The 25079-nt window shown below is 45.6% G+C and overlaps 1 protein-coding gene across 5 annotated transcripts; it reads right to left on the bottom strand.

Moving 5' to 3' along the window:
- Window positions 1-1763: 1763 nt before the first annotated feature.
- Window positions 1764-23586, bottom strand: TECPR1 (tectonin beta-propeller repeat containing 1). 5 transcript variants are annotated; one of them, XM_042828284.1, is made up of 25 exons: window positions 23562-23586; window positions 22191-22423; window positions 20500-20682; window positions 19873-19995; window positions 19077-19202; window positions 17467-17641; window positions 17274-17374; window positions 15750-15866; window positions 15253-15398; window positions 13920-14428; window positions 13082-13227; window positions 12021-12176; window positions 11342-11491; window positions 10930-11087; window positions 9780-9907; window positions 9403-9505; window positions 9104-9200; window positions 8622-8701; window positions 8294-8350; window positions 6697-6871; window positions 5329-5464; window positions 4945-5037; window positions 4251-4357; window positions 3735-3854; window positions 1764-3436 (listed from the first exon to the last, which is right to left on the bottom strand). In XM_042828284.1, exons 2-25 carry the CDS (start codon window positions 22419-22421, stop codon window positions 3242-3244), a joined length of 3612 nt encoding a protein of 1203 aa, XP_042684218.1. In that variant the 5' UTR covers window positions 22422-22423; window positions 23562-23586; the 3' UTR covers window positions 1764-3241. The 5 variants fall into 5 exon arrangements, with proteins under 5 accessions (XP_042684218.1, XP_042684217.1, XP_042684220.1 ...); XM_042828283.1 differs by lacking the exon at window positions 23562-23586 and adding an exon at window positions 23247-23313; XM_042828286.1 differs by lacking the exon at window positions 23562-23586 and adding an exon at window positions 23247-23313 and having other exon boundaries at window positions 15774-15866.
- Between the last annotated feature and the right edge of the window lie 1493 nt (window positions 23587-25079).

The raw sequence follows: 25079 nt of genomic DNA, 5'->3' as shown, positions 1-25079 counted from the left end.
TTCTCATGATACTTTTGTAAATCTATTGCTCCTCCTAAGCTGCCACGACAAGTTTTTTGGAACTGTCCTGTGGGCATTTGGCACCCAGATGCTACCTTCCCAAGCTGCTCTGTGAATTCTTGTCCTTTCTGGTAAAGCTTGACTCCTAGCTAGTAAGGAACCCTGGGGATGGCCAGGATACCCACATGGACAGGGAACTGAGCCACTATCAGTGCCCAGCAGCTGAACATACAGCTGTAAAGAACCAAGAGAGGAAGTGGTGTGGTTGCTGTGGTGCAGCTGGGAGCTTCTCAGCACATGCTGCAGTTAAGGGTGATGTCCTGTCTGTGCAGCTGTGCACCTGTGGCCAGTTCTTTTAAATGGCTCACCAACCTCAAACCACTCTTATGTAGATTGATCAGCACAAATGTGTTAAGAGGATACCTTGTGTGACTGCATGGGATGGACGAAGATGTAAGGAATTATTTTTGGAAATTGTGACTGATTGTTGGTGTTTGAGGAAGAGTGATTGTGAGGCTGCTGTCTTGTGTGTGTGTGGTGGGGACTCGGAACGGAGAGAAGCCCTGGGTGATAGCATGCTCCTGGACAGCAGCTTGAGCTACCAGGTGAGTTAGGTCATGCTTCCCTCTAGTGAACTGCTTATAAACACATATTTTCCACTATTGCCACAAAAAGCAGCTGGAGAAACTGCTTTGAGTAACAGCTTGCAAGTTCTGTCTGATGCCCCAATGTATTTTGCAAGAGTCTGAGGTGATAGATGGCTGCTTTATTACCTGTACTCTGTTAGAAGGATTTTCTCCTTAGTTCATCTGCACAAGGCATCTTGACTGGTAACATCCATGGCTTTGAAGCAAACATCTCTACATTGGCAGCCAGTAGACCTTACTGAAGAAATAAACTTACCATCAGATAAGTTTGTTTAAAAAAAAAAAAAAAAAAAAAAAAAAAGCATCAGAACAGTTGTTCCCAGTTAAACTGTCCAACAGTTAAAGATATTGGTATCATGTTTTTGCAGCACACTGATACTTAATGTTCTGGTGAACATCTACTGAAACATGAAGGCCAAAGCCAAAGGGAAGAAGAAAAGGCATACAGCTGATAAAGAAGCCTTTTCTGAGGAGTCTGCAATGAGAAAAAAGGAACTGGTGAAATGCCTGCGGCACACAGAGAGGAGGAGTGGGGGAAGCAAGGAGAGCAGCAAGATTGCTGCAGCCAGAGCCAAGCATCCTTGGAGCAGTAAGGACAGACATCTGAGGAGACTGGAAAGCAATGAGCGGGAGAGGCAGAGAATGCACAAGCTCAACAATGCATTCCAGGCCCTGCGGGAGGTAATCCCTCATGTGAGAGCTGAGAATAAACTTTCCAAAATAGAGACTCTCACACTGGCCAAGAATTACATTAAATCATTGACCTCCATTATACTCAACATGTCCAATGGACACTGTCCAGCTGCAGAAGGGTTGGGGGGATCCTGGGGGCCCAAACTGTACCAGTATTATCAACAGCAACGTGGGGACGATGATCATTGCCTCAGCAAAAATACCTAGTTAGCTGCTACCTTCATTCCTCCTTTACGGTACTTAGCTCATGCGGTGCGGATAAATGCGTCCCGTCACAGCGCCAGTGGTTCGCGTGGCGAGCGCGTGAAGGGCTGCGGGGCTGCGCTGCAGTCTGCTGGGCTCCGTTTGGGTTGGACGTGGGAACGCTATCAAAGGAAAAGCTTTTTTATGCGTCGCAGAGAAAATATAATTCGAGCAATCGTCTAAAAATGTATATGGTAACGTTTTTATTTGGATGAGCTACCGTGCAAGTTATGCAAAAATCCGTGTATGGTAATTTATGCAAACGTCGCTTATGGTGCTTCTACAATGCAAGTATGGAACAGATCATCACAGTCAGAAAGATCAGCAGGCTTTGAGACTCAGCATCTTCACTCTTCATTCACATTTGGACTTGGAAACAGTGCTTTCCTTGGCGTTAGAATGTCAAATATATTCTTTAAACACTTGCAAACTTCAGTTTTGGTTCTACAAATACAGTACTGAGACCACATCACGCTGCTTGTCGTACAAAAATAACTTCATACACAGTCACACACACAGGGAAAAGGATTGTAAACTGCTGCCAGGGGCAGTGTGCTTTCTTAGCACTTCCATGGGTTAGACTGCAAATAATTTTATATCACAGTTTAACTAAGATAAGCAAAAGACTGGAAAATAAGCTTTTCTGGGAATGAAAAGTGGTCACTTGTAAGAAAGGGATGAATCAATCACTTAGTAAAGAGCACAGCCTCCTCCTGAATCTGCAGTAGTGTATGGTGGCAATGTCCCTTGGGACTAGTGAACTTATTTTGCATTCCTACCAATGTGAAGTCAGAATCTTATTTAAGACCTGCGCTTCTCCTTGCGGTATGAGAGCAAACCTTGCAGCTCTTTGGAGCACAGCCTCACCTCTCTGCTTTCGGGTCCCTTCCAGCATCATTAGGTGGGCATCTGTCCCCCAGTTATCGGGGTTCCAGTTAAGGTGGAGAGGAAATGTATTGCTGTTGGGACAATTTAGCATGAGATCGTGCCTGTCTTAGCAAGACTGAATAGGACATGCTGTCTACACAGTCATGCAAAGACCAGTGATTCCACTTCTTGATTAAGATATTACTTACTGTGTGCCAAGATGGCAGAAGTTGTCCCTTACTGATAACCGCATCGTGAGCTGAGCTGTATGAAGTTCAGTTTTCCTGATGGGAACAGGAGTAACATGACTGGAGCTCTACAGGCTGACACAAGCAGGACTGAGGTGAGCAAAGTTGTGACTGCCTAAATGTTTATAGTCATGTAGTTACGTTCACAGTGCAAGTCACTGGAACTGCCTCAGATTCACTTACATTGATGTCTCTGTCAAGTATGCCTCTAAAATATACTGTGAAATCTTAAAAAAAAACGAGAAATGTTATGGTTGTATGCAAAGAATTTCACATTTGTATGGATGTGAAGCAGCTGTGGAAAAGGGTCAGAGATACACGGTTGGCTGCAGTGCTTTCCTGTCCTGACAAAACTATTACTTCTATGAAGTCACATTTTACACACGACCTAGTAGAAGAAATCAGTATTTAAATCACCCCATTGCAAATTCCAGTTTGGTAAAATACATCAGTAGCACAAGAACGTCGTGTTTTTCTCTCAGGCAATGAGCAGTTAGTTTCCTTTTAAATTCTACCGACTACCGCTTGTTTGCAACACACAGTTTAACAATTAACTGCATTTCTGTCCACCTCTTGTCTTTCACTGACCAGCAGAGGCGTTCTGGAACGTTCTGTTTTCCCTCTCCTTCCGTTGCCTTCTGACCCCATGGGCTCTGTGGGGCTCTCGCAGGCGTTGGGCGCGCTGCTCCTGGGCGCCTCGCTGGCGTTTCCTCTGACTGTGATGTGTTCCCATCCACCCTATGAAGGATCGATAAATACAGAGAAACATCAGCCTGCAAGTACAGTATTTGCTGTACGTGCACCGCTGGTTTTATAACATTTATTCATGACTTCTTAACTTTCAAGTTACCTATTTAAAATCCAAATAAATGACTTCCAGCTACAACTGCACGATCCATCACATTTAATTTAAAAAAGGAAATGAAACAGGAGAACACAAGTTAATTTCCTGCGGGTGTGCAAGCCGTAGCTAGCTCACCAGCTTGCTGCCTGTCTCCGAGCAGCCCCCTCAGTGCAGCGCGGTGCCCACACGTACCCCAATGCCGTAGTCCCACGCCAGGCCCTTGGGTTCCATCGGCTGAACCCCAGTGCGGTGGCAGACGGTCCCACAGCTCAGACCGTGACTTCCTTGCACTTTGTCAGCTATCACCCAGACCTTAGGAAAGCAAAAAGAGGCAGTAACAGCATTTGTTCTTCACGCTGCAATTCCCAGACGTGGCAAATCTAAGCCTGCTTGACTGTGTTCGCAGGCAGCCCAGACTGCTCTAATTCAGATACCCAACCGGGTAGCTGGGTTGTAGTGGAAACAGTGCCAGAGTACAGCTTGGCAGGAAAGAGGTTATGCATAGAAATGTTAGAGAAATAGAACATCAGGGCTTTTGAAGGAATGGCTGTATCACTACTTCACTGTCGTGTTCTGTCACACTGTCAGGGTTCTGTCACTCTGATAATCAGTGTGCAATAAAACCATGCCAAAGAACATTTGATTACAAAAATACGTTGAGCATAATTTTTAATAACCTGATGGTGTGCCAGGAAGCTTCATACGCACCTGGTCCAGGGGCCCCACAGACATTTTACGGATGTTATTTGAGACATGATCCCAAGCAGATCCTTGCGGGTAGCTCGGCGTGATGCCCTGCCGGTACCACAGGTTGCCTGGGGAACAAAAGGTCCTGGTTGCAGCTTGGGGTTTTGCTCCACATAGAGCAGGCACTCATGATGTTTCTGACTGATGTTTTACAGCAAGGTCCCTACTTTGGAATGTGTGTTTCTGTGGTTACTCTATAGCTTTTCTGGAAAACTGCCGCTGTTCTGGTTTGAAAAAAATCTTTAGGAAAAATATTTATATGAATAACTACGGTTTAGAGATGTAGAACATGAGAGTAAGGTCTCTGAAGGAGACTGGAGCGAAGGGCTTGTTTCTTCATGGTGCAGCTACTTGTTTCTGGCTTTAGCAGCAGGAAGGAATTCTTAGTTCTGTTTTAGGGCTTCAGGCACAAAAGCCTTGCGTGCAGCTCTCCTGAGAGTCACCTCTGTGACTTTTTTCCAAAAAACAGCATGGATGGAGGAACAGATGAGGGTTGTTGCTTAAGGTGCTACCAGCTATTGCAAAACATGTCTCTTTTAGTAAGAAATTCTGTTCCTCTTGGAATAACAACCTGTCCAAGCAGATGATTTGGCCTGGACTGATGTATACTGATCTATTTTTTCCAACATTGATAAATAATTTTGAAAACCCTTACCATTTTTATCCAACACAAACACTGACGTTCGTCCTACCGAGACTTGTTTTAACTTTTGTTTTTGAGGTGAAGGAATGTGGTACCAGCAGTCACCTAGAAGTCAGAAATAGGAGAGTAAAATAATGAGAAAACAAGATCACGTAGAAGAGTTCTTGGAAATGCCTGCAGTGGAAATGCACAGCTGTGCACGGGAGCCATGGAAGGTGTTGCACTCAGTGCATTTGCACAACTTCTTTTTGGAGACGAACTGCGTTTCCAAATCACCCAAGTGAAAAGCCAACTGACTTCTGTAATTAACAGGATGCTATGGTTATTCATGGCAATGTAGTAGAGCTTGCATCACGTATAAGGTGAAGATTGTACCAAAAAAGTACAAAAGCTCACCTGCAGGTTTCTTTGGAGACACTGAGCCCCGATAGAAGGCAGAACCATCTCTAGCAACAGCCCACACCTGGAAAAATGCTCCAACCGAGATGGAAATGAAGGGCTGATCTGTTCCCACGTGGAGCCAGGACGTTCCCTGACAAATCAGAAGTGAACTGGTTAAAAACTTCTTGATAAATTATTTTAATGATTACCAAATGGGAGTCCCTAAGCAGTGAAAAATATTCTAAGTAATAATAATTAAAAACCAAAACCAAAAAGACTGAACAGAAACAAGGTTCCTGATCTTTGACGATGATTGCATCTTTGAAATGAATAGTTTGATAGAACTTTACCAGGGCCTTTCCAGTTACAATCTCTGGAATTCAGGGCCTGCATGTTTCTGAGTGGCTGGGATAGAGACTGACTTCTTGTCTCAAATTACTCTTTTTTGGTTATACAGACCAATAATCCCCAAAATCAACAGGTTAAAATCTGTTTTCAGATGCCACGTACAAATTCCCCGTCTTGCTGTTGTGCTGTCATACAGATGTGTGCAGTTGTAACAGGCTCAGCAGGAAGGAAAAAGAATAATCCCTATACATGCTTGTCTTCTTGCACGTTTTTTCCAAATACTGAAGTATATTACATGTATGATGCATGCATATACAATATATGTATATTACATTTTTTTCCAATTACAAATATAGCTCAAAGCTAGTGCACATAAGCCCTAATTTGTTGCTTCAGCACATTTATGAGGAAAGGTGTGCTCCTGCTGGGGTGCTGCTACTGTTGGCTCCTTCCTGTGTGCTTTATTGGATGTGAGGTCGTTACTTCCATCTTGGTACACAGGAAAGTCACACCTGCAGGAATCCCAGCACCCCTTTTTAACTGAGCAGAGTTACAAAAAGCCAGTGGGCAAACCCCATTGATATCAGTGGCATCTAGATTACAATCACAGTTAAGAGAAATTCTGTCCCAGGGCAGTTTACTTGAATGGGATGTAAATATTATCAACAATGGGGGAAAAAAGGAACAAAGCTATCAGTGCAGAAAGTGGAAGTAAAGCACTTACTGAAGAGAAATATATGGGGGAGAGGAGAGGAAGGGAGGGGATGGGAGGGGAGGGGAGTTTGTGTGAAAGGGATCTTCAAAGATCACCCAGGACAGGAGAGCTTACTGGAAGCAGCGTGACACAAACTGAGGTAAGAAACATGGGCAGAAAATGGTCACAGTTACAGGAGAAGGACTTTGAAATCTGGGACATGAAGGGAAAAAAAAATAACGAGGTGCTTTGAGAGAGGGCACTGCATGACTGCGGGTATGTACGTGGGTAATTACATTAAATACATCAACAAGGCAATAAAAATAAACAGGGAGCCTTACAGCTGGGTTTTGCTGTGTCACTCCAAGCCTGCAGAGCACGTCTCCTTTGTCACTGATTGCCCACAGTGCTACTGATTCTTCATCATCTGCATCTGAACTGGGAATTATGGAGATGTCCCACAGGGTAACAGGAGGCACTTCCAGCCATGGCCCGTTGGTGACTATCTTACATTTTCTGAAGTAAAAAAACCCCAGACCCATCAGAAGTACGTACTTTCTATAACTGAATCTGTTCCCTGGTCCGTTGTGGACTTCACTGTGAACAGTCCTCAGGTCCTTTCGTTAAATAGGTACAATAAGAATTTTTGGTTGTTTCTTTTGTTTTAATTTAAAATGGCTTTACTACATCTGTTCTGATTTTACTGCATAGAACCAAGGCTGTCAGAGGAGTTGGCAGCTTTTGCTGTCCTGCATCCTAGCTGTAACTCAGTGCACAGCAGCTGAATGGTGAAATCAGCTGAGAATCCCACTGCACAAGGAGCTCCACACACAGTTCATTCCTGTGTCTTGGCTAGGGGAATTGCTTTACAACTCGAATTTTTGGTGGCAACTGTTAGAAAGCAGATGTAGCATTCTAAGGTAAGCAGAGAAAAGGTTTCTAAGTTACAGATGGGTCATCCTGGGACTGGTGCATTTTTTGAGGCAGCTGCAGCGCAGTGGTGCTGCCTGCTAGGGAAACTATGTTAAATTCTGTGGTCACAACAGATATCTCTGTGTGGAACAAATACCCAAAAAAAATCAGGGCATTCCTCTGCCTCCAGTTCTGAAGAACAGCATCCGGCCATGAGCTGTTCCCTATCTGTTTCCAGCTCTACATTGAATGTTAAAGCAGGAAGAACTGTTTAGGCTTAAGAATATTTCTCAAGTTGCTTCATTTATTTCAAGTCCATATTTTGATGAAACGGATTTTGGTTGGTTGCATAGCCTGGAACAACAGTGGCTTGATGCTTCAGGGCCTCTGAAGATATCATACAAAGGCTGAAACACTCTGCAGCCTCAGCAGCAAACTGAACAATGCGTAATTGTCAGATCACAGTCATTTGTTAGCATAGTTATTAGGTATTCTAGTAGAGAAAGCATAGGGAAGCTGGAAAAACAGTAAATGCACAGACCTTCCTTCTCAGTAGAATATAATAATTGCAGTCTGCTATTTTCCTGGTTCTATCTGGATGTGGTGCACTGTGATTTAAATGGGGCTGGGATTATCTGTGGCCTAGTGCACAGCATGTGGGAGTCATATGTTAACACGGTTACTATAGATGACACATATTCCTGTTGTTTTAGGTGAATTAGAATGCCTAGACCTCATTATTCCTTAATAATTTACCATATTGAGAGCAGATACAGAGAATCACTAGCTGACTTTTTTTCTACAGATCCCACAAAACCGAATAGCTTATCTGCTTAAAATAAAAGCCATAATGCTATCTTCTCTCATAATGCTGAGCTTCTCTACTGGAGGTGGGTTATTCACTGCAGGTTTCCTTACTATTACTCTTGCTCACTGTGTGATGACTCCTCCCCTCGTAGTTAAAGGAGACTATGGGAGCAGTTAGCATTCAATTCCAAACCTGGTGCTCCTGTCTCAGTTCCTCACCTTGCCCAGCGCCTCCGTCGGACAAAGTCTTTCATTGTCTTGTGGCCATGGTAGGACCTACCAAAACAGATTGGAATATATGTTCATGAGCATGTCAGGGCATCTCCAACCTCTGAGAGCCTGAGAGCATTGTCTGTGCTTCTGTCCACCAGACAAACTTGCTGCCCTACCTCCCCTGCAAATTTTGGTGTTACTGTCCCCATAGGACAGGAGCAATCAAGGCTTGCTTGTCCCTGATAAAGCGTGGTTAATGTGCAAAACAACAGATGAGAAAAAGAACTTAAAAGATGCCTGTGAGGATTTAAAGCAGGAAAAGTTATCTCCTTACGCTGGAAAGTCTGCTGCGTACTGCCAGCCTTCCCGGTCAGTTCCTCCCGAAGTACTGAAATCCACGTACCAGTCGGACACCTATTGCCACGAGACAGTGACAAGCACAGTAAGCTCCGAGTGGGTCATAACAACAACCTATTTCAATACTTCCCCTTCCACCTTTTGGCATGCTTGCTAGAAATCTTCTACTACTTGCAATATACATTCACACAGAATTTCCCAGGTCTCTTTAATTCACCTGAAGAATGAAACAACCTGAACAGACATCTGTTTCCCACAAGACAAACGAAACAGCTAGAACCCCCAGCTCTTAATGTTCTTGTGACTATGGAGCACTGCTACTGTTGTACAAATGAGGAAACCAAGGGTAAGCATTGTGACAAGCCCGCAAGAAAAACCCAGGTCACCATATCCCAAGTTTCATATCCTACTTGCTAAGCCTTACCCTCTTTGTGAAAAGACTTTCAAAGCAAGATTTACCCAAGACCACTGCGGTGAAGGAGGCTTGGTGCTGGCTTTGGTGCACTCCTGCAGCCCTGACGCATCGCTCCACATGTACCTGTCTGTGGGCAGGCCTCTGCAGTGACATCGTGCACAGAGAATGCAAGGTATTTACAACAGAATTCCAAAGGGGAGAGGAAAAAACTGCCCTTAATAACGGAGAAATGAAAGAAATGAAAGGTTTTGTGCACTAACAAAGCTAGAACAAACCCTGGGACATTTCATTTGACATGAGTAAAAAAATGCACTAAATAATTGCTGCAAATCAAGAAGACAACCTGCTGCTATATCCAGTGACTGGGTTCCACCGCTGGTTCTCATAGATGTAAACACATTTCACGTCCGACTGCGTATAAATGTTATCAGCACTACTGGCCAGTCCTATGGGAAATAAATCATTTGGATTACAGGAAAGGTAAACCTCATAGACTCTGCATTTTCAGTTCCATGAGCCACAGTAATATTTTTGATGATTCTGTTTCTTACTCTCAAGCTGACAATATCAAATTGCAGTGCCAAATCCTTTCTAATGGGTGCCCAGTTGCCTGTACAGCCCTACATATTAGAAAAGCTAGAGGAAGGACAGCATGAACAGCTGACTCAGTTGGGAAGATAAGAAAGAAATCTGCACCTCACAGGAGAACAGTCACCGTACCTTGAATGAAGCCCCCTCCGTATCCACCAGTGTAGACCCACACTGTGTGATCGTATCCTATGCCCCACACCACGCCTCGGTTATTGCACTCTACCAGTCGAAGATGACCTCCAACTTGACGCCAAAACCTGCCAGAAAAGTGACAGCGTTTCACATTTACCCCATACCACGTCCATCAGGAACGTATTGTTACCCCTCTCAACTCTGTCATGTCCTGAGGAAATGGCAGCTTTATTTCCTTGTTTGTTTAACCTCTGCTCATTCAGTGAGTGAGGCAGTTGCCAGTTGAAAGCATTCCCTCTGAACAACTACTGCAAAGTTGCTGGAGGGAACCTGTCAGTCTCCTCTGGGGATGGTCAGGCTCTGAATTATATTGCTTCCCTTTTATGTTGTAGCTTATGTTTTGTTTTCTTTTGTGAGCTTGTTAGAACAGTCTGGTTACTATCTGTACTTCTTAGCAGCCATCCACTGCCTCTGCTGTAACTTCATCCTCATTCTTAATTCTAAGAATTGCCTTTATCTATCAATAATACAAATATTTCATATATCTGCTATGGAGATCAGAAAAAAAAATAGGGCAGATTTAATTCTCCCTATACTTTTAATCTTGGCAGATGAATCCTTCCGTGGGCTTTATACAGCCAGTCAGCCGTGGTAATTCTCAGGAGAAGAATGGGGAAAGTAAAGAAACCACAGAGGAGTATTTTAGTTATGGGAATGGAGGGAGATGGCCTAAACTGCAGATCTCCCCAAGTAAGGTGTAAGAGGACATCTGCTTTGTGATTTGTCAGATGCTGAAGGAGCTCTACCCTGAAGGAAAGTGGTTAAAGTATTTCTGAAGTGTTATTACTGAAAGGCACTTTGTGAAATAACTCAAATGTAGGGCTATTTAAGCTGAAGGTTTGGCCTTTAAGCCATCAGTTCTGAGGCTGATTGCTTTCTGCCTGCAGAGCTTGCAGAACTGTATTGTCATAGTCGTAATAGAACTAAACAGGAGATGCTCCTGGGCTACAGTGACTGGGGAGAACTGAGAACTTCAGATTTCCTGACTCAGACACCGATACAGATGGCAGCCCATCAAAGCCACTGACTGGACATGGAAGACAGATTTTGCAGGATGGCAGCCCATGCTAAAAGCACAGCTTCTTACATTTGATCGCACGGCATCGGCTGTGGTCCAGCCTCCAGCTCAGGACTTGGCTCGCTAACAAAGATGTCTCCTTTACAGCTAACTGACCAAATGGCTTGGTGAGAAGGAGGGCCTTGAATCCGTCTGCTTTCACAACAAGACATGGTCAGCAGAGACAGCTAAAAAACAAAAGGCAGAGAACCAGAAGGATTCTTCTTCAGTGAGAACGGCAGATAACCGCAGATTCACAGCAGAGGAGACAGGAAGCCTCAGCTGCCTGTGAAGAAATTTGAATAGGACTTTTAAAATACTTGATTTGTGGAGATACATAAGGGGCCCAGATAGTGTAAATGCAGTGCTCACATTTCAGAGACTAGCTTTTATGTCTTATCTCAAAGACGGTCAGCTTGAAATGAAAAATTCACAGATTTACCCAGTCATGCATTTCTTGCTCTGTTGTGGCTGCCAGGCAGATTGGCCATCGCTGCTTTGTCCTTTCAGGTGTGTACAGGGCAAAGGAGTGCTTGCCTTCCTTCAGAACTTCAGCTATAATAGTGACTTCATTCAGGAACACATGAATATACTAAGAAAAGAGAAAATGAATGTGACCAGGGTGAACAAACTCAAGATATTCCTTCTCAGTGCCGGCAGTCTTGCACTTCAAGACAATGAGCAAGGCCTCCTGACAAGTACAGCAAAGAGTCAGAAGGTACAGAAGGAATCCTGCTGCTAACATGGAACTCAATTTCCAGGCCTATGCCTCCTCGGATTTCTGTTGCATGTATGCATCATCCCTACTTGTCGTGACTCTGGCCAGCTAAGCTTGTTTCTTTCCTCACAGCTGGGAACATTTTGAGCTTCCAGAGGAAATCCCAATTAGTGCAAAGCTGATGGATTAAGCACTGTGGATGCTTACTGACTGGGCGTTTCTGACAGAGAATTAACATAGCTCTAGCTTAGAACAGCTTCAGGCTCACTATTACCCTGGGATACCTTCGAATTGATTCCCAAAACAACAACATGTCATAATTTATAATTAAAAACACTTCTTTTCCTTCACAGGATCTTTCTTTGCCATGTGTGGTTCTTTTGAGGTCTCAAGCTGAACGCACCTTTTTCTCCTCATGAAACATGTAGTAGATGAACAGGATGCTGTCACGCATTCCGTCGCTCCCAGTGAACTGCTCGAGTGCCACTCGCACATCCATCCATTTATGAGGCTTCCAGTTTCTCCACCACTGCAACATCCCAGTTTTAACCCAAACTGACTGTAATGCAAACACGAATTTTCCAAAGTAAGGAAACTGCAAAGCTACTCCTTTTCCCAAAAACTGTTTCTTGTGAGCACAGGAAATCTCTGCTGCAGGTCTTTATCACATCTGTTAATTCTGACACAGGGTATATTAGTGTCAGGGACAAACAAAATGAAAACAGACAAAACTGTATAGAAAGGCACTGAAATGATGTGTAAATCAGTGTTACTGATACTACTGTGTCCCTTATTATAACACAGTTTCTGCTCCCACTTACGGGGGTTTTGACATAATCTTTTTAAATTGAATTAAAACTCTGGACTCCAACTGTTTTTAAACAATGAATTGCAGACTTAGCAACTGGCATTCAGTAATTAGCTGTGAAGAGGCTCAAACCATGAATGAATCTGAAAAGAGCTGAGGAGTCTTAAAAAGGGGGAACTTCAAAGAGAAGGGTTGCCATTTCAGTGCTGCTATTGATACTACCCTCACTGCTTTATCGATGCAAGCTAACTAATCACCTAATGGTCACACAGAGGAACAGTGAGTCACTATTTCAATTAGAGATCCTCGTATTGTGGTGGAATAATTCTTACAGTGTTCCATGGCTGCAAATGTTTTTCTGACTTTGATGCTTCAGGATATTAAGCCATGGCTGACCAGTGCTGTATTTATGCCTTTACAGAACGATGAGCTGATGTTTTTAGGTGAAAACTGCTAGCCGGTGTTTGCTAAGCTGCTGATTTCCCACAGGGAGCCTTGACAGTGGTACTGCAGGAGAGCTGTCACAGACTAAAATAAAGAGGGGAATAGAAAGCTGACAGTAAATTCAGATCAGTACATCAGAAGTGGATTGTTGATACCCAGTACTGCTACATCCAAGTGCCCAGGAGACAGACGTAGGCGTCCTCATGGCTTACCTGCTCCACAGCCTGTTCGTAGTGCCTGAAATTCTCCAGTTCTCTCTTTGTCCTTTCACTGAGCTGCTGAAAGATTTGCTTTCGCCATGCTGCTGTCTGTGCTGGAGTGATGGACAGAGAAAGAGACTGCACAGAGGACGACAGACCTGGAACAGAACCCAAACCAGTACATTTCAGTGACCTTGGAATACAGTCCTGTGAAAAAGGAATCCTTGACTCTCCTTTGAACACCAGACTGAGCCAGTCCAGCCTAAAAGATTTTGCTACTTGTCACTCACTGGAGATAATTAGCAAGTACCATGCATTAATTGTTATGCCATTAGAAAACGCAGGGATGCCACAGTACATGGCTTATTTTGAAGATGTGGTTATATTCCATTATAGCCAGAGTCGGCGTTCCAGCCCCATTCAGTTATCAGTGGGGCTCAGTTTACTGCGCCTCTCAGTGACTCCTGTCTTACCCTTGTTTCACTGCGGATGGTAGAGGGGAGTCAGAGGTTGTGGCATTTGCCTCTCTCATGAGAGCCTTTCTCACTGCTTTAGTTATTATTCAGCACTGTTTTGGGTTCTGCCCGATGCTGCATTTCCAGCACACTGATTATTTTTTTTAACCAAATTCTTACAGAAGCTGAGAGAAAATACCACCTTTAAGTTTCTGTATCTCAATCCCAACATGCAGCACTATCTTCAGACACAGAGTGTAACAAAACACTGCATTAAGAGCTAATGTGTTACCAGAAGTTTTGCACCAAAACAACAAGCAACAAAAATCATTTTTATAATGAGCGTGATTAACCATAACTGGAAATGATGGTCTGCTGCAGTGACTGAACTGTACCTGATGGAACAGCGAACCATTTCAGTGGGCTGTGCAGATCTACAAGACAGCCTCCCCCGGACACCCAGGCCCACAGTGGGTGCTCATCAGCTCCGTACTGTTCTTCAGCTCCCACAGAGAACATGCCCAGGGAAGACAGGCTGGATGTTTCTGCAAAGGTGCCGATGGAGAGGACTGCATGCCTGTGGGCCTCCTTTAAGTCAATGTTTGTCCACTGCAGCTCTGCAGGAGGATTTGGAGTTGTGGATTTACGGCTTTCAAGGTGAGCTTTCTCGTTATTTGCTGAAGCAGCAGGGGCTTCTTGATCAGAGTCCAGAGGATCCACAGTCACACTGGCAGGTGCTCCTGCTGCCTGGCTGCCTGTGCTGCTGGCTGCTGCTCCCGTTGGGGGTGTGCTGCTGAAGTTTGTGGGTATGCTTGAGAGCTCTGTATCCGAGGAAGTGTCTGCATCACCCTGAATGATGGCGTTTGTGTGGTTCTGAATATCATCGGTAAAGAAACAGCCAGCACTGAAGGACAAATAGATAATTAATTAACTACAATTCAAATACTGTAAAGTAAGACAAGGCCAAGACCACAGAAATCAACGCAGCCTTCCAGCTTTAGGAGAGATACAGTAGATTCTTTTAAAGGTAGGAATCTATCATTAAGAGAAGAGTAACACAAATCTGGCAGATCAGTACAGTAAAACTGAAAGACGAGAGGAGATTCCACTCATTTTTTTGGGGGGAAAAAAGGGTGTTCGCTGCCTACAACTCTCAGGAAAACACTGAAGCAACATCACATTTTCTGGATATGAAATAGTAGGATTTTTTAAAGCCCATTATTTTGTGATTTTTGTCTCAGCTAGAGGGGGCTTCTACTCAGAGCAATGTCTCAGGTAGCTTCTGCAGCATGCCAGCAGCAGTGTGCAGCGTTGGCATCTTGCACAGCCAACAGCCAGCACCCAGCAGGGAGGTACTGCCTTCATCTCCTGAGAAAGAAACATGGTGACACTGAGGAGAAGGGTAATGCTAAGTGGAGTTTGCACTCCTTCATTGTATTTCACAGGTAATGTCTTATTTTATTAAAGAGTGGCTCACATAGGGATACTAAAGCCTGGTAAAACATGTTCTGTACTGCCAGCGTGCAGTGAGCTCCAAAGTGGGACCATCAGCTTCTGCTCTTACAGCAGCAATTGCTGCCTACTGTTAATTTTAATGGCAAAAAAGTAAATGCTCTCTGGTGTACATAATGGTTAGATGCCTTCTCTGCTTCTCTCTGCCTGTACCAAAGTATCTCCTAGCACTGAAGCTCCTCGTGTACAGACTCAAGCAGGTATTTTACGAAGCACCTGAGCAGACTTGTTGAGCTCCCCGTCTGAGATCTGTCACTCTCTCGACCACAAACAATTGCCTTCCACATCTTCCCACTGAGCTCACTTGGCGTGACACCTTGGCGAAAATAGATTGTTCTGTCATCACAGCCAATTCCCCAGACCTAGGGAAGGAAAGGGCTTGGTGAAGGAAACGGCATGGAATGTAGCTGGGTACTGTTTACAGAAAAGGTGCAGCAGTGGAAAATTCGCTGTGAATATCTGCCAAACGCAGCATTTTCCCTTTCTGTTCTTGTTTACTGCCGATGCTGCAGTTGCAATATCAAAATTCTGTACCATCACAAGAAGACATGAATGTGTCACACAAGCGATGTGCTGACTGCTATCTTCTGAAGAATGAAGCCATGCATTGCTTCCTAGCAGTTCAGTCACATGGACCCTCTTGGGCATTGCTGATGGCCCCCGGCTGTGCAGTGAACACACGCAGCCTCACAACTTGTACACAGCTATCCTACCTGGTTATTTAAGCCTACGTTTACCATCATCATTTCTCCAACCATTTCAATCCAGCTTGTTCCACATGGATTATGTGAGTTCACACCTCTTCTAAACCACACCTGCAACAACAACAACTGAAGTTTAAGGTTGCCCCTTCTGTACTGTACTGGCATGCTGACAGGTGAAATTTACTTTCTTCAGTGCACCAGTTTTAACCAGGTGAAGATAAAATAATTCTTAGGACAGTTACAGTTTCTCAGCCCCTGGAAAAATATTTGCTCTTACATGTAAATTGTAGGCTATTTGTTGGTGACTATTTCAACTTCCAAATAGCATTCCTGTGAAGCTGGGACGACAGAAGGAGCTGTCAGAGGGATCTTTTCAGAAATACTGCTCTATAAATTGCCTACTCTTAGATTAGTTTTTACCAATCAGAAAGTGTGTGTGGGCTGGGTACCTGGAAGAATTTCCAGCTGGAAGTTTATATTTAGGATCTGGACTTATAATGGCAAGCAGCTATGTTAGAACTTGTTGGTTGAAATGTGTGGCAGACACAGCATTTGAGTGTTTTGGGCAGATTTGAAGAAAAACGTGTAGTGGAAATGCTGAGTCGTGGCCTGAAGAGTGATGGAGCACCTGGTGGGAAGGAGGGCAGCCCAGGGAGCTCAGGTGCATGCAATGCAATGCAATGCAATGCAATGCACTGAGTGATGGAAGGGTGGAACCAGGATCCACCCCTTCCCTGCCCTCATTTAAGGGCTGGCAGTGGAGGCAAAGGGATCTTGTTTGGAGATCCTCCCTGCATACCTGAGGCCTTCTGAAGGTAAGCAGCTTTTCCCCCCTGCCCCATTTCTGTGTCCGTGTTTGTTGCGTTGGGCATATCCTCACTTGCTGCAGCCTAGGATTTTCTTACTGTTGTTGTTGTGCTTTTCATTGCATTATAGCCTTACAACATATTAGCTTTTCTATTTTTATATAGTGGCTTTATTGGCACGTGAAGCAGACTGGGTGCAGTGGCACAGTTGACAAACAGTGCCTCATTAATCCAGAGTAATTCAATTATTTTAAACCACTAGACATTCGTTTATCCCAAAATGCATGTCTAAAGCAAGAGCTACTCTATTGTGGTGTGACTGTCTTGACTTATAGCAGTTCCTGTGCTTCAGTCACATAACATCATGGGAAGCCCATGAAGGATACAGCCAACAAAAGAATCTCATTCACATTGCCCATCTTCTATAAAACTGGAAGTTACAGTGTCAAAGTAAGGGATCCAAAAGTATTACAGTGTCTTAGTGTTTGACATGAAACGTACTTTCTTCCCTGGGAAGATTCAATATCAAGAGATCTGTCAAGTTGCGCTCAACTATGTGTATCACAAACCAGAGAGCATTCCTATAGCAAGAGGGAATGGAATTCCCCAAACTGTAGGTATAGGGAGACCAAATCACCAGTGTTTCCTATGAAAGTTACTTGCCCATTTCAGAAAAGCAGATACAAAAAGGAAGTAAAAAAACAGGCCCGGGGCATTAAGCTCTTACTTTCCGATCCTTTGTGACACACCACACCACATCAACACCCACAGAGACGTGCATGATCCCATTTTCAGAGCTTGGGGACTCCACAGTGCTCCAGGAAATTCCTGCAAGAAATAAAACACAGAAGCCATTGTATGTGATTTTTCTTGTTAAACGCTACAAAAACCAAAGGAGTTTTCCAGTGAATATAAAATACCTTGAGGGTTATTCCTGTCAATTCCTTCTCTCACAATAGCTTGCCCTTCCCACAGAGTTGCCCAAAGGAGGTCATAGGGCCCACAGCTGATCTGTGCAACTTCACCAGGAGTGCTGATTAAGGACCACGTGGAACCTTCTGGATTGTGATGGCAAACATTTTCTCTGTACCACACCTAGGCAAGTTTTAAAAGAAAGAAAAATGTGACTACAACAATGAAACTGTTGAGACAAGCATGATGACATCTTGATGGACTGGAAAGAACACTTCTTTAACAAGCACCTTTTTTGTTCTTTTTGTTCCATGTTTGCTCTCTGGCCCTTAAAAATATTTTTATGCTATTTAAGATTATTTATTAAGGGAGGAGGTGTTTTTACAGGTTAGCTTTTATCATAGAAATTCATCTGGATTGGACACGTGACTTGTTGCTGTAAGTTCTGTGTATATTTCAAGATTTAAAACAAAACCAACACTTCAATCTGTCACAGTGTGTTTTAAAGGGGGAAAAAAAAAACAAAAAAAACAAAACAAAAAAAAACAACCAAGGAGGAACAAATATCCAGCACAGATGTGTTCCTGTTAGAATGAGAGCCCAAACTCACTTTCACTGAGCACAGTTTGCTGCAATATGGGTAAAAATTCCATTCTCTGTGCAGCTCTCAAGAGACATCCAGTCCATCCGCTGGCCTGCTTGCACTGCCTGCGTGCTTATCTTGAGACCCCAGTGGGTGTAAGAGCATCAAACAAAGAAAGCAGCGTGTAGCGGGCATATGGATGCTCAAAACACAACTGCTCAGTGCCATAGCAGCATTTTTAGAAATATATTTTGCCTCCAGAGGCTTTCACTTTGGGAAATGAAAGTGTCTTCTATGTCAGTCAAGAAAGCCTTAAGAGCGGGATGCTTGTCACTTATTACTGGGGAGTCTGAGGCATAGGAAGTTATTTATTTATTTATTTTTTAAACAATTTAACCAAGATTTTCTACTTTGCCAGGCAGAGTGAAGTGTGATTTAAAGTCTCAGGCTACCTGTTAGAATGTTGTTCTTCATGAAACCACAAGGTAGAAATTGTTTAGAGACAAAGAAGGCTACTCAGCTCTAACAATAATGGAAAGAAAGAAGCCATCTTTACATCACTGAGCAAAAGATGATAGACTTTAGGATAGCCTAAAAACAAAAAAGATGGATAGTTTTCAATAGAAAATGATAACATTCCAGAGCTGGATTCCACATTGCTAAGTTAGGAAACTCTAACAGCACCTCAAATCTCTCCAATTCTAGAGAACTTTAAGGAGCAGGCCTTTCTCTTTGTTAACTGGTGCCACAGTGAGCAGTTTTCAGGACTAGTCAGCCCAAGTTTGTAAGACTCGGCTGTTTATAGAGGTTTAATGCTTCCAAAGCCCAGCAACCATAGGAGATACTAAGCCTCCCCATTTAGAGTACAGGTTGTCAAACAATGTAGTCTTACAGCAGTTCTTAGATCCTCTGCCAGATGCACAAACAGCGTAGTTTCTTACCAGTAAGATGATAACAAACCTGTCTTGCTTTAAAAGTATTTAATTCCTTTTCAGTAGTAATTCAAATTAGGAAACTTATGTAATTTGCACGCACCCTTCCTTGTAAAGAAACTGCCCATACTGATAAGCGGCCAGGAGGCTCATCGGTGATTTCCCATCCTCCAGTCGAGATGTCATTGAATGGGTCTGGCAACCGGTCTGGGTCATCGTGTGACACAATCTGAAGAAGGGTAGGATGGTTGGGAACAGAAGGAAAGTGCTGCAGTGAATTGGTGAGCTGGCTGATGGCTTAGTTTGATCAGTGTGGATGGCTTTAAGTGTTGTTTACTAAAATGGTGAGGCTTGGAGCTTCTGCCTGTCAGTGTAGGCTACTAGATACAGAGTGGGGAAACAGCTGGAGCAACATGGAGTCATTGTTTCAGCCCCCAGCTAAGGAAATTTCTGCTGCAGGACACTCCATAGAAATGTTCTTTGAATTGGAGAGCTGGAACATCATGAACTACAATTTCTGCACGTTCTCAGAACGGAACAGAAATTATTAAAGAACAGTTATTCATACAGATAAAAGACAGAGCTGGTAAATGATGCTAAACAGGCACTGTCTTGAAAGAGAATGCTTTGTGAAATAACCAGGTGACTTAAACAGTTGGTTTGAAATTTGTAAAGGAGCTGAGCATCTCTATGGCATTAGCATGAAATGTGGCACCTTACTGCCACGGGTTCCTATGGAAAATCCCAATTTCCATTTATGCTCGCACAAATTACAAGGCTGGAAATCAAGGAATCCAGGTCCAAATTGGAGGGCAACCATAATCAACTATAAGCACAGGGATATTAATTTGTGATTTCAGAAAAATCACTTCAGTTAATATGAAAAAGATCTCCAGAACCTTCGCCCAAACATCCCGCGACTTGTATCTCCTGTATCTGATCCACCTCCTGCGTCTCACACAAGAATTCCATTTCTTATCCTTTGTGTAGGTACTGGGGAAGTCTATGGCGTAAGTCCAGCCCTGCAAACAGAAGTTTTCTTTCATGAAAATCTGCAGCAAGGAAAAGCCTGAAATCTTTACTTGGAGGAATTCTGCATACAATCATTCTTACAAACCCAGCACAAGTTTCTGTGCATGTCCCAACAGCCTGATTAAACAGACCAGCTAATTCTATGAAGGATTTATGAATCGTGTCCTAATTCCTCTGCATGATATGTACAGAACAAACAAGACACAGTAAAGCATTTGCTTTCTACATAATGATTATGAAAAGCAGTGATACCAAGCTGGCAGCAGTTCATGGCCCAATCCAAGGAAAAAAACGACTTCTATAAATTTAAGAAGCCTTCAAACAAGATTCTTCCTCGTGCTGTGCTGTAGTTGAGCTATCTCCCAGAAAGAAGCAGCTATGGGAAGTTAAGTGCTTTCTATTTTCACAGACCTTTCTCCCACTTCTACAAATGCCTCCTAGCTTACAGACTAAGGATTCCCAGAACGGATCTCTTTTCAGTATTGTTCACCTACCCCTTTCTCTGTTGGTTCCCCTCCAATATTTTCATCCACATACCAGTCAGACTCCCACTCCCAGTGTGGTGAAGGCAGTGTGAAGCTATCAAGCTGCTGATGCTTCAGCCCGCTCACATCGCTCCACTGCCAGCGGTCACTGGGCAGTAATTTCTCACAAAAGCCCCCGACTGGATTCCAGCGCTGCCAGGAAATAAAGGAAATGTTTTACTTGAGGTCCCATCGCCACGGTGGAATCTGCAAACCCCAACAGAATCATGAGCAATGGGTTTATTTTCAGACTAGATCAGAATGAGATTGGTTCTTGGGGTGGGTGAGCAGGAGTTGATGCTGCAGGGCTGCAGTTCGTGTTCTTTGGAAGCAGCTTTTTTAAAGTATCACAGAAGGGTTGCTGGGCTGCAGGGCTGGTCCCAGCCGAGTAGCTCTCAGCTGCGTAAATAGGAATGCCCAGCGATGCAGCTTACTGCTAGCAGTGCACTGGTGATGTGTGACACTGCAGGGTTAGGATAACTGCTGCGTAGATGGCACTGGGATTTCTGGTGTAACTCATGGGAGAAAGATGATTAGCATCTTGCCTACACCAGGAAAACAGCATTGTTTCTATGCCAGAAACCACGTCAAGACAACTACATCAGGAAATGCTCTTGTACCTTATGTTACAAAGAGGATTTTTTTTTTTTTTTTCCTAAATCTGGCTTTAATCAGTTGCAGAACAGATAACTTGCTTGGCTTCTCACCAGCACAGCTGTGATTCTTTTTTTTTTCCCCCATAGCGTTGCCCATTATAGAAACACTGGTGAGGTTTGTCAGGTAATGCTGCCCTGCATGCCAGGGTGCTGCTGGAGTTTAATTCTGTTGTTGTTGGCTCTTGCAGAAAACTTTTTTGTATTTTCCAATATCCTGTTTTCCATTTTTCTTAGGCTACAACAAACGAAAGTTTACAGTAACAAACCAAATAGCTTTTAAAGTTTTGCACTTCTTAAACAACGAGTTTCCATGGAGAAGGAACATTCTGGTGTGGAAAGTTGTATCAGTGTTAAATTATGTATTAAATTAGTTTGTTATATTTTCACCTACCTAGGTAAGTTAACGTCTGTTCTCAGCTTACATTTCTCCCTTTACCCCTTAGAAAGCTGTGAAATGTATTGAAGAGAATCCTCCTGTTTTGTCTCTCAAATAATTTCTGGTTAAGTTAAAAAGAAAACAGAGAAGTTTTCTTTCAAATACTAATTTAAGGACATTCTTTCCAAGTATCTTCCATTGAAAGGATCATCTTAATAACATTTTTAATACAAAAAAGCTGGAAATGGACTTTAATGAAGAGTCAGTGCCCATATCAGATAATCCACTGATACATTACAAAAATAGTATTTTCTTAAGAATAATGTGCTTTTGTTGGCTGGAAGTTACACTGGATGTTTCTGTCAGGGAATGCGTTGTTTGTCACCCACTGCGCTCATCAGCTCCCATCTGAAGTGCTGTGCAGAGTGCTGCAGCACGGCTGCCGTTGCTTTAGGAAAGACTTTCCTTTGGGAATGAAAACACTGAAAGAGTGATGTACCTGGCACGTTTGTGCTCCTCAGAAGCACAACTTACAGGATGAGAAAAACGTGCAGAGACAGCTGGTCTAAGGATGTACTGTTGTTTCATTCTGAAGAGTAGATGGCAGAAGTACCCATAACACTGCATACCTGATTTTCATAGGTTTCTTCCTGGTATCTGATGGGAACGTCGCCCGAGAATACGTAGGTGTACACCTGATGGTCGCAGGCTATTCCCCAGCAGCACTGCTTGACAGCAGAGACCCGCTTGAATTCCAGCTGTGCGTCCTTACAGAGCTCCCAGTACTGGCCAACTGTAGGCAGGGTGTAAACCCTCCCGAAAATGTCAACAGCCCACAGAAGGGAACTGGGCATGGCCATGTCTGAAAGGCAAAAAGGGGTGATCAATGGAAATGTCGGCTTTGAAAAACGGGTCCCGTTCTGCTCGGAGCCAGCCCCAGTCAAATGACGTGGAAAAAAAGCGAAGAGCAGTATTTTAAAAAGAGCCCCTGTGAAGCTGATGGCCAGGGCTCTTTCAGTCAGAGATGTGCATTTAAACAACCTGTATGCTTCCGAAAATTCACACAGCTGAATTAAGATATTCAAGGCAGCTGAAATAAACGGCTTTCTGGGTATCGTCCTTTGAAATTTTGAGACGGAGTGTTTGGAGGAGAACTGTGGGAAATCCCAGAGGAACGGAAGGTATGCGGGCCGTGCTGCAGGCGAAGCCGGGTGCCTGCGGTGCTGCTGCCGTTCCCGGGGCGGCCCCCGGCCCCCGCCGCTTCCCACGCAGCTCAGCCGTGCTGCCGTCAGTACGGCTACGGCCGCCGCGATGAATGCGGCGGAACCGAGACGGAGAATTCCACGCGCAGCTCCGCGCCTGCGGTTCGGCCCGGCAGCTGCGGCCGAGCGCCCGCAGCCCGAGAGCCCCGCCGCGGGATTTCGACCGCGAGACGGCCGCAGACGACGTTAATTCATCGGGAAGGAGCGCGCGTCGCCGTTCTAACGGCGGCACCGCGGCCGTGGGCTCGCCGCCGCGCATCCGCGCGGATCTCGGAACGCGTCGCAAGAGCAGCGCCGAGAGACCCGGGGCGGCCGAGGCGGAGCCGTCGCCGAGGCCCGGCAGCCGCCCCGCGCCCACGGCTGTCAGCGCCGCCCCGTCCGCCGCTCCCTTCCCGCGGGGCTCCGCGCCCTCCCGCCGCTCACCCGCCCTGTGCCGGCCTTGCCGCTCCTCTCCTGCGGAACGGAGCCCGCTTCGCCCCGGCGCGGCCCGGCGCGGCGGCCCCGCAGCGCGGCGGCGCGGGGCGGTGACGGCCGCGCTCCCAATGGCCGTCCCGCCGCCGGTGGGCGGGCAGCGTCACGGCAGCGCCCTGTGCGGGGCTGCGGCTGCGGGAGGCTTCCGTTCCCCGGGGAAAGCGGCTGGGGCAGGAGAGGGCGGCTCCGTGCGCTGGGTGCCGATTGCCGGCCGGGTTGGAACGAACGGCGTTTACGTGGGGTTGCGCTTAGCCTAAATGTAAACACCTTGTCTGGAGCATCAGACCGAGGGGATCCTTCCTGGCACAGCTCGGGGTGTGGGGAGGGGAGGGAAGGACACCCAACGCGCCGCTTGGCCGCCTGCGGCCCGCTGCCAGACACGGAGCTGCGGTGCAGGGGTTTGCAGGGAGAGCTCCACTTTTGACGCCACGTTCCAAGCCATTCTGAAGGGAGTCAGAAATCTCAGGAGGCAGACGAGAACTTCCACGTGTCAGTTCGCACTGCCACGCGAGGAGACCTGCAAAGAAAAACTATTTCTGATTATTGCGCATCCCAAAGACAGTGCAGGAGGATGGGGAGCTGTCCTTCATTGCAGGCCTCCCTCACAGGGAGCGGGCAGGCTGATGGGGATCAGACCGGGGGCTTCTGGTGGCTGTGGAGGACACAGCAAGCTCTGTGCCCTGCTCTGTGCCCCATGCCCCACTCCACGGGCTCGGTGTCCATGGGGCAGAGCAGCTTGCCATGTCGCTGGGCGCTTTGCAGCACTGCTCCCAGCACCATTCTGATGATTTGAGCATTTTAGTGAAATTTATTTATAAAACACCATTTGATGATCAGAATTTCATTCTGCAGGGGTTTGGGCAGCCATGTTTCTGATACAGTTAGTGGTTATTAGTCCAGACGTCTTTTTAAGTGGATGAAACCAAGACCTATTTTCTGGGCATCAGAAGAAGTTAAGGAATATTTTCTGTGAATTTCGCACGGCTTGGATCTGAACTACAGCCCTGTGACCCTGCCCGACTGCCCGCGTGGCAGGAATGGCTGTGCAAGGAGCCCGGCTCCCATGACATGCTGCTTACAGGCAGGGCAGCTTCCTCGTGTTGGAACTTCCACGTGAGGTCGGGTTCCACGTGAGATCGGGTGCCGTGGCCGGCAGCTCCCGGCTCCTGCTGACGGCTCCGCTGCACCTCCGTGCCCGGGGGCTTCGCGTACAGCGGTGCCTGAGGCCGAGCTTCGTTCAGTGGCTGTTGTTACATTAGTGACGTCTGTTCTGTAAGGAGGTAACGAGGGATATTTTGTAAAATCCAGCAGGATTTGGGCCAGGCGTTGGTTTCAGTGCCCGGCAGAGCGGTGAGGTTGCTGCGTGAACGAGGGACAACGTTACTCCGCCGCGCTGATGTCCGAGCCGGGCTGTGAGCACCCGTAGGGGGGAGGCGGCGCTCAGAGCCCCTCCCCGCGTCCGCGGCACTTCCCAAACCTCACTTCTCGAAAGAGGATTTCTCCCCGTCGCATGACGTTCGTTTCGGGAAAGCGTCTTTTCCTAGATGAGGAAGCGCCGCACCGCATCGCATTGCAATTGTGCTTTTCACTTTTCCTGCAAGAGCCCCTGCGACGCGCGGTAGGCGGGAGATGCCGGCAGAGCGCGGCCGATGCCCGGTACCCGGTGCTCGGTACCCGGTGCCATACGGAGGAGCCCCGCCCGGCTCCGTGCCGCGGCCCCTTTAAGGCGGCGCCTCGGAGTCACTCGCGCCGCTGGGAAGCGGAGTCACGTGGGGCGCAGTCTTG

Source organism: Centrocercus urophasianus, unplaced genomic scaffold (genome assembly GCF_019232065.1).
Source record: "Centrocercus urophasianus isolate 14NV4802_14NV808 unplaced genomic scaffold, USGS_Curo_1.0 seq_29, whole genome shotgun sequence".
NCBI classification, from domain to species: Eukaryota; Metazoa; Chordata; class Aves; order Galliformes; family Phasianidae; genus Centrocercus; species Centrocercus urophasianus.
The sequence above is the reverse complement of the archived record's forward strand: the minus strand, read 5'-3'. Positions and strand labels throughout refer to the sequence as shown.

Excerpts from the sequence above, each read along its gene's own strand:
- TECPR1 (XM_042828284.1), bottom strand. The coding sequence starts at position 22,421 with ATGGCCATGCCCAGTTCCCTTCTGTGGGCTGTTGACATTTTCGGGAGG. Across the intron at positions 4,358-4,944 it reads GTTTGTGTTGGATAAAAATG|GCAACCTGTGGTACCGGCAG; the intron begins GTAAGGGTTTTC and ends TTTGTTCCCCAG. Across the intron at positions 3,437-3,734 it reads CGTGGGACTACGGCATTGGG|GGTGGATGGGAACACATCAC; the intron begins GTACGTGTGGGC and ends GATCCTTCATAG.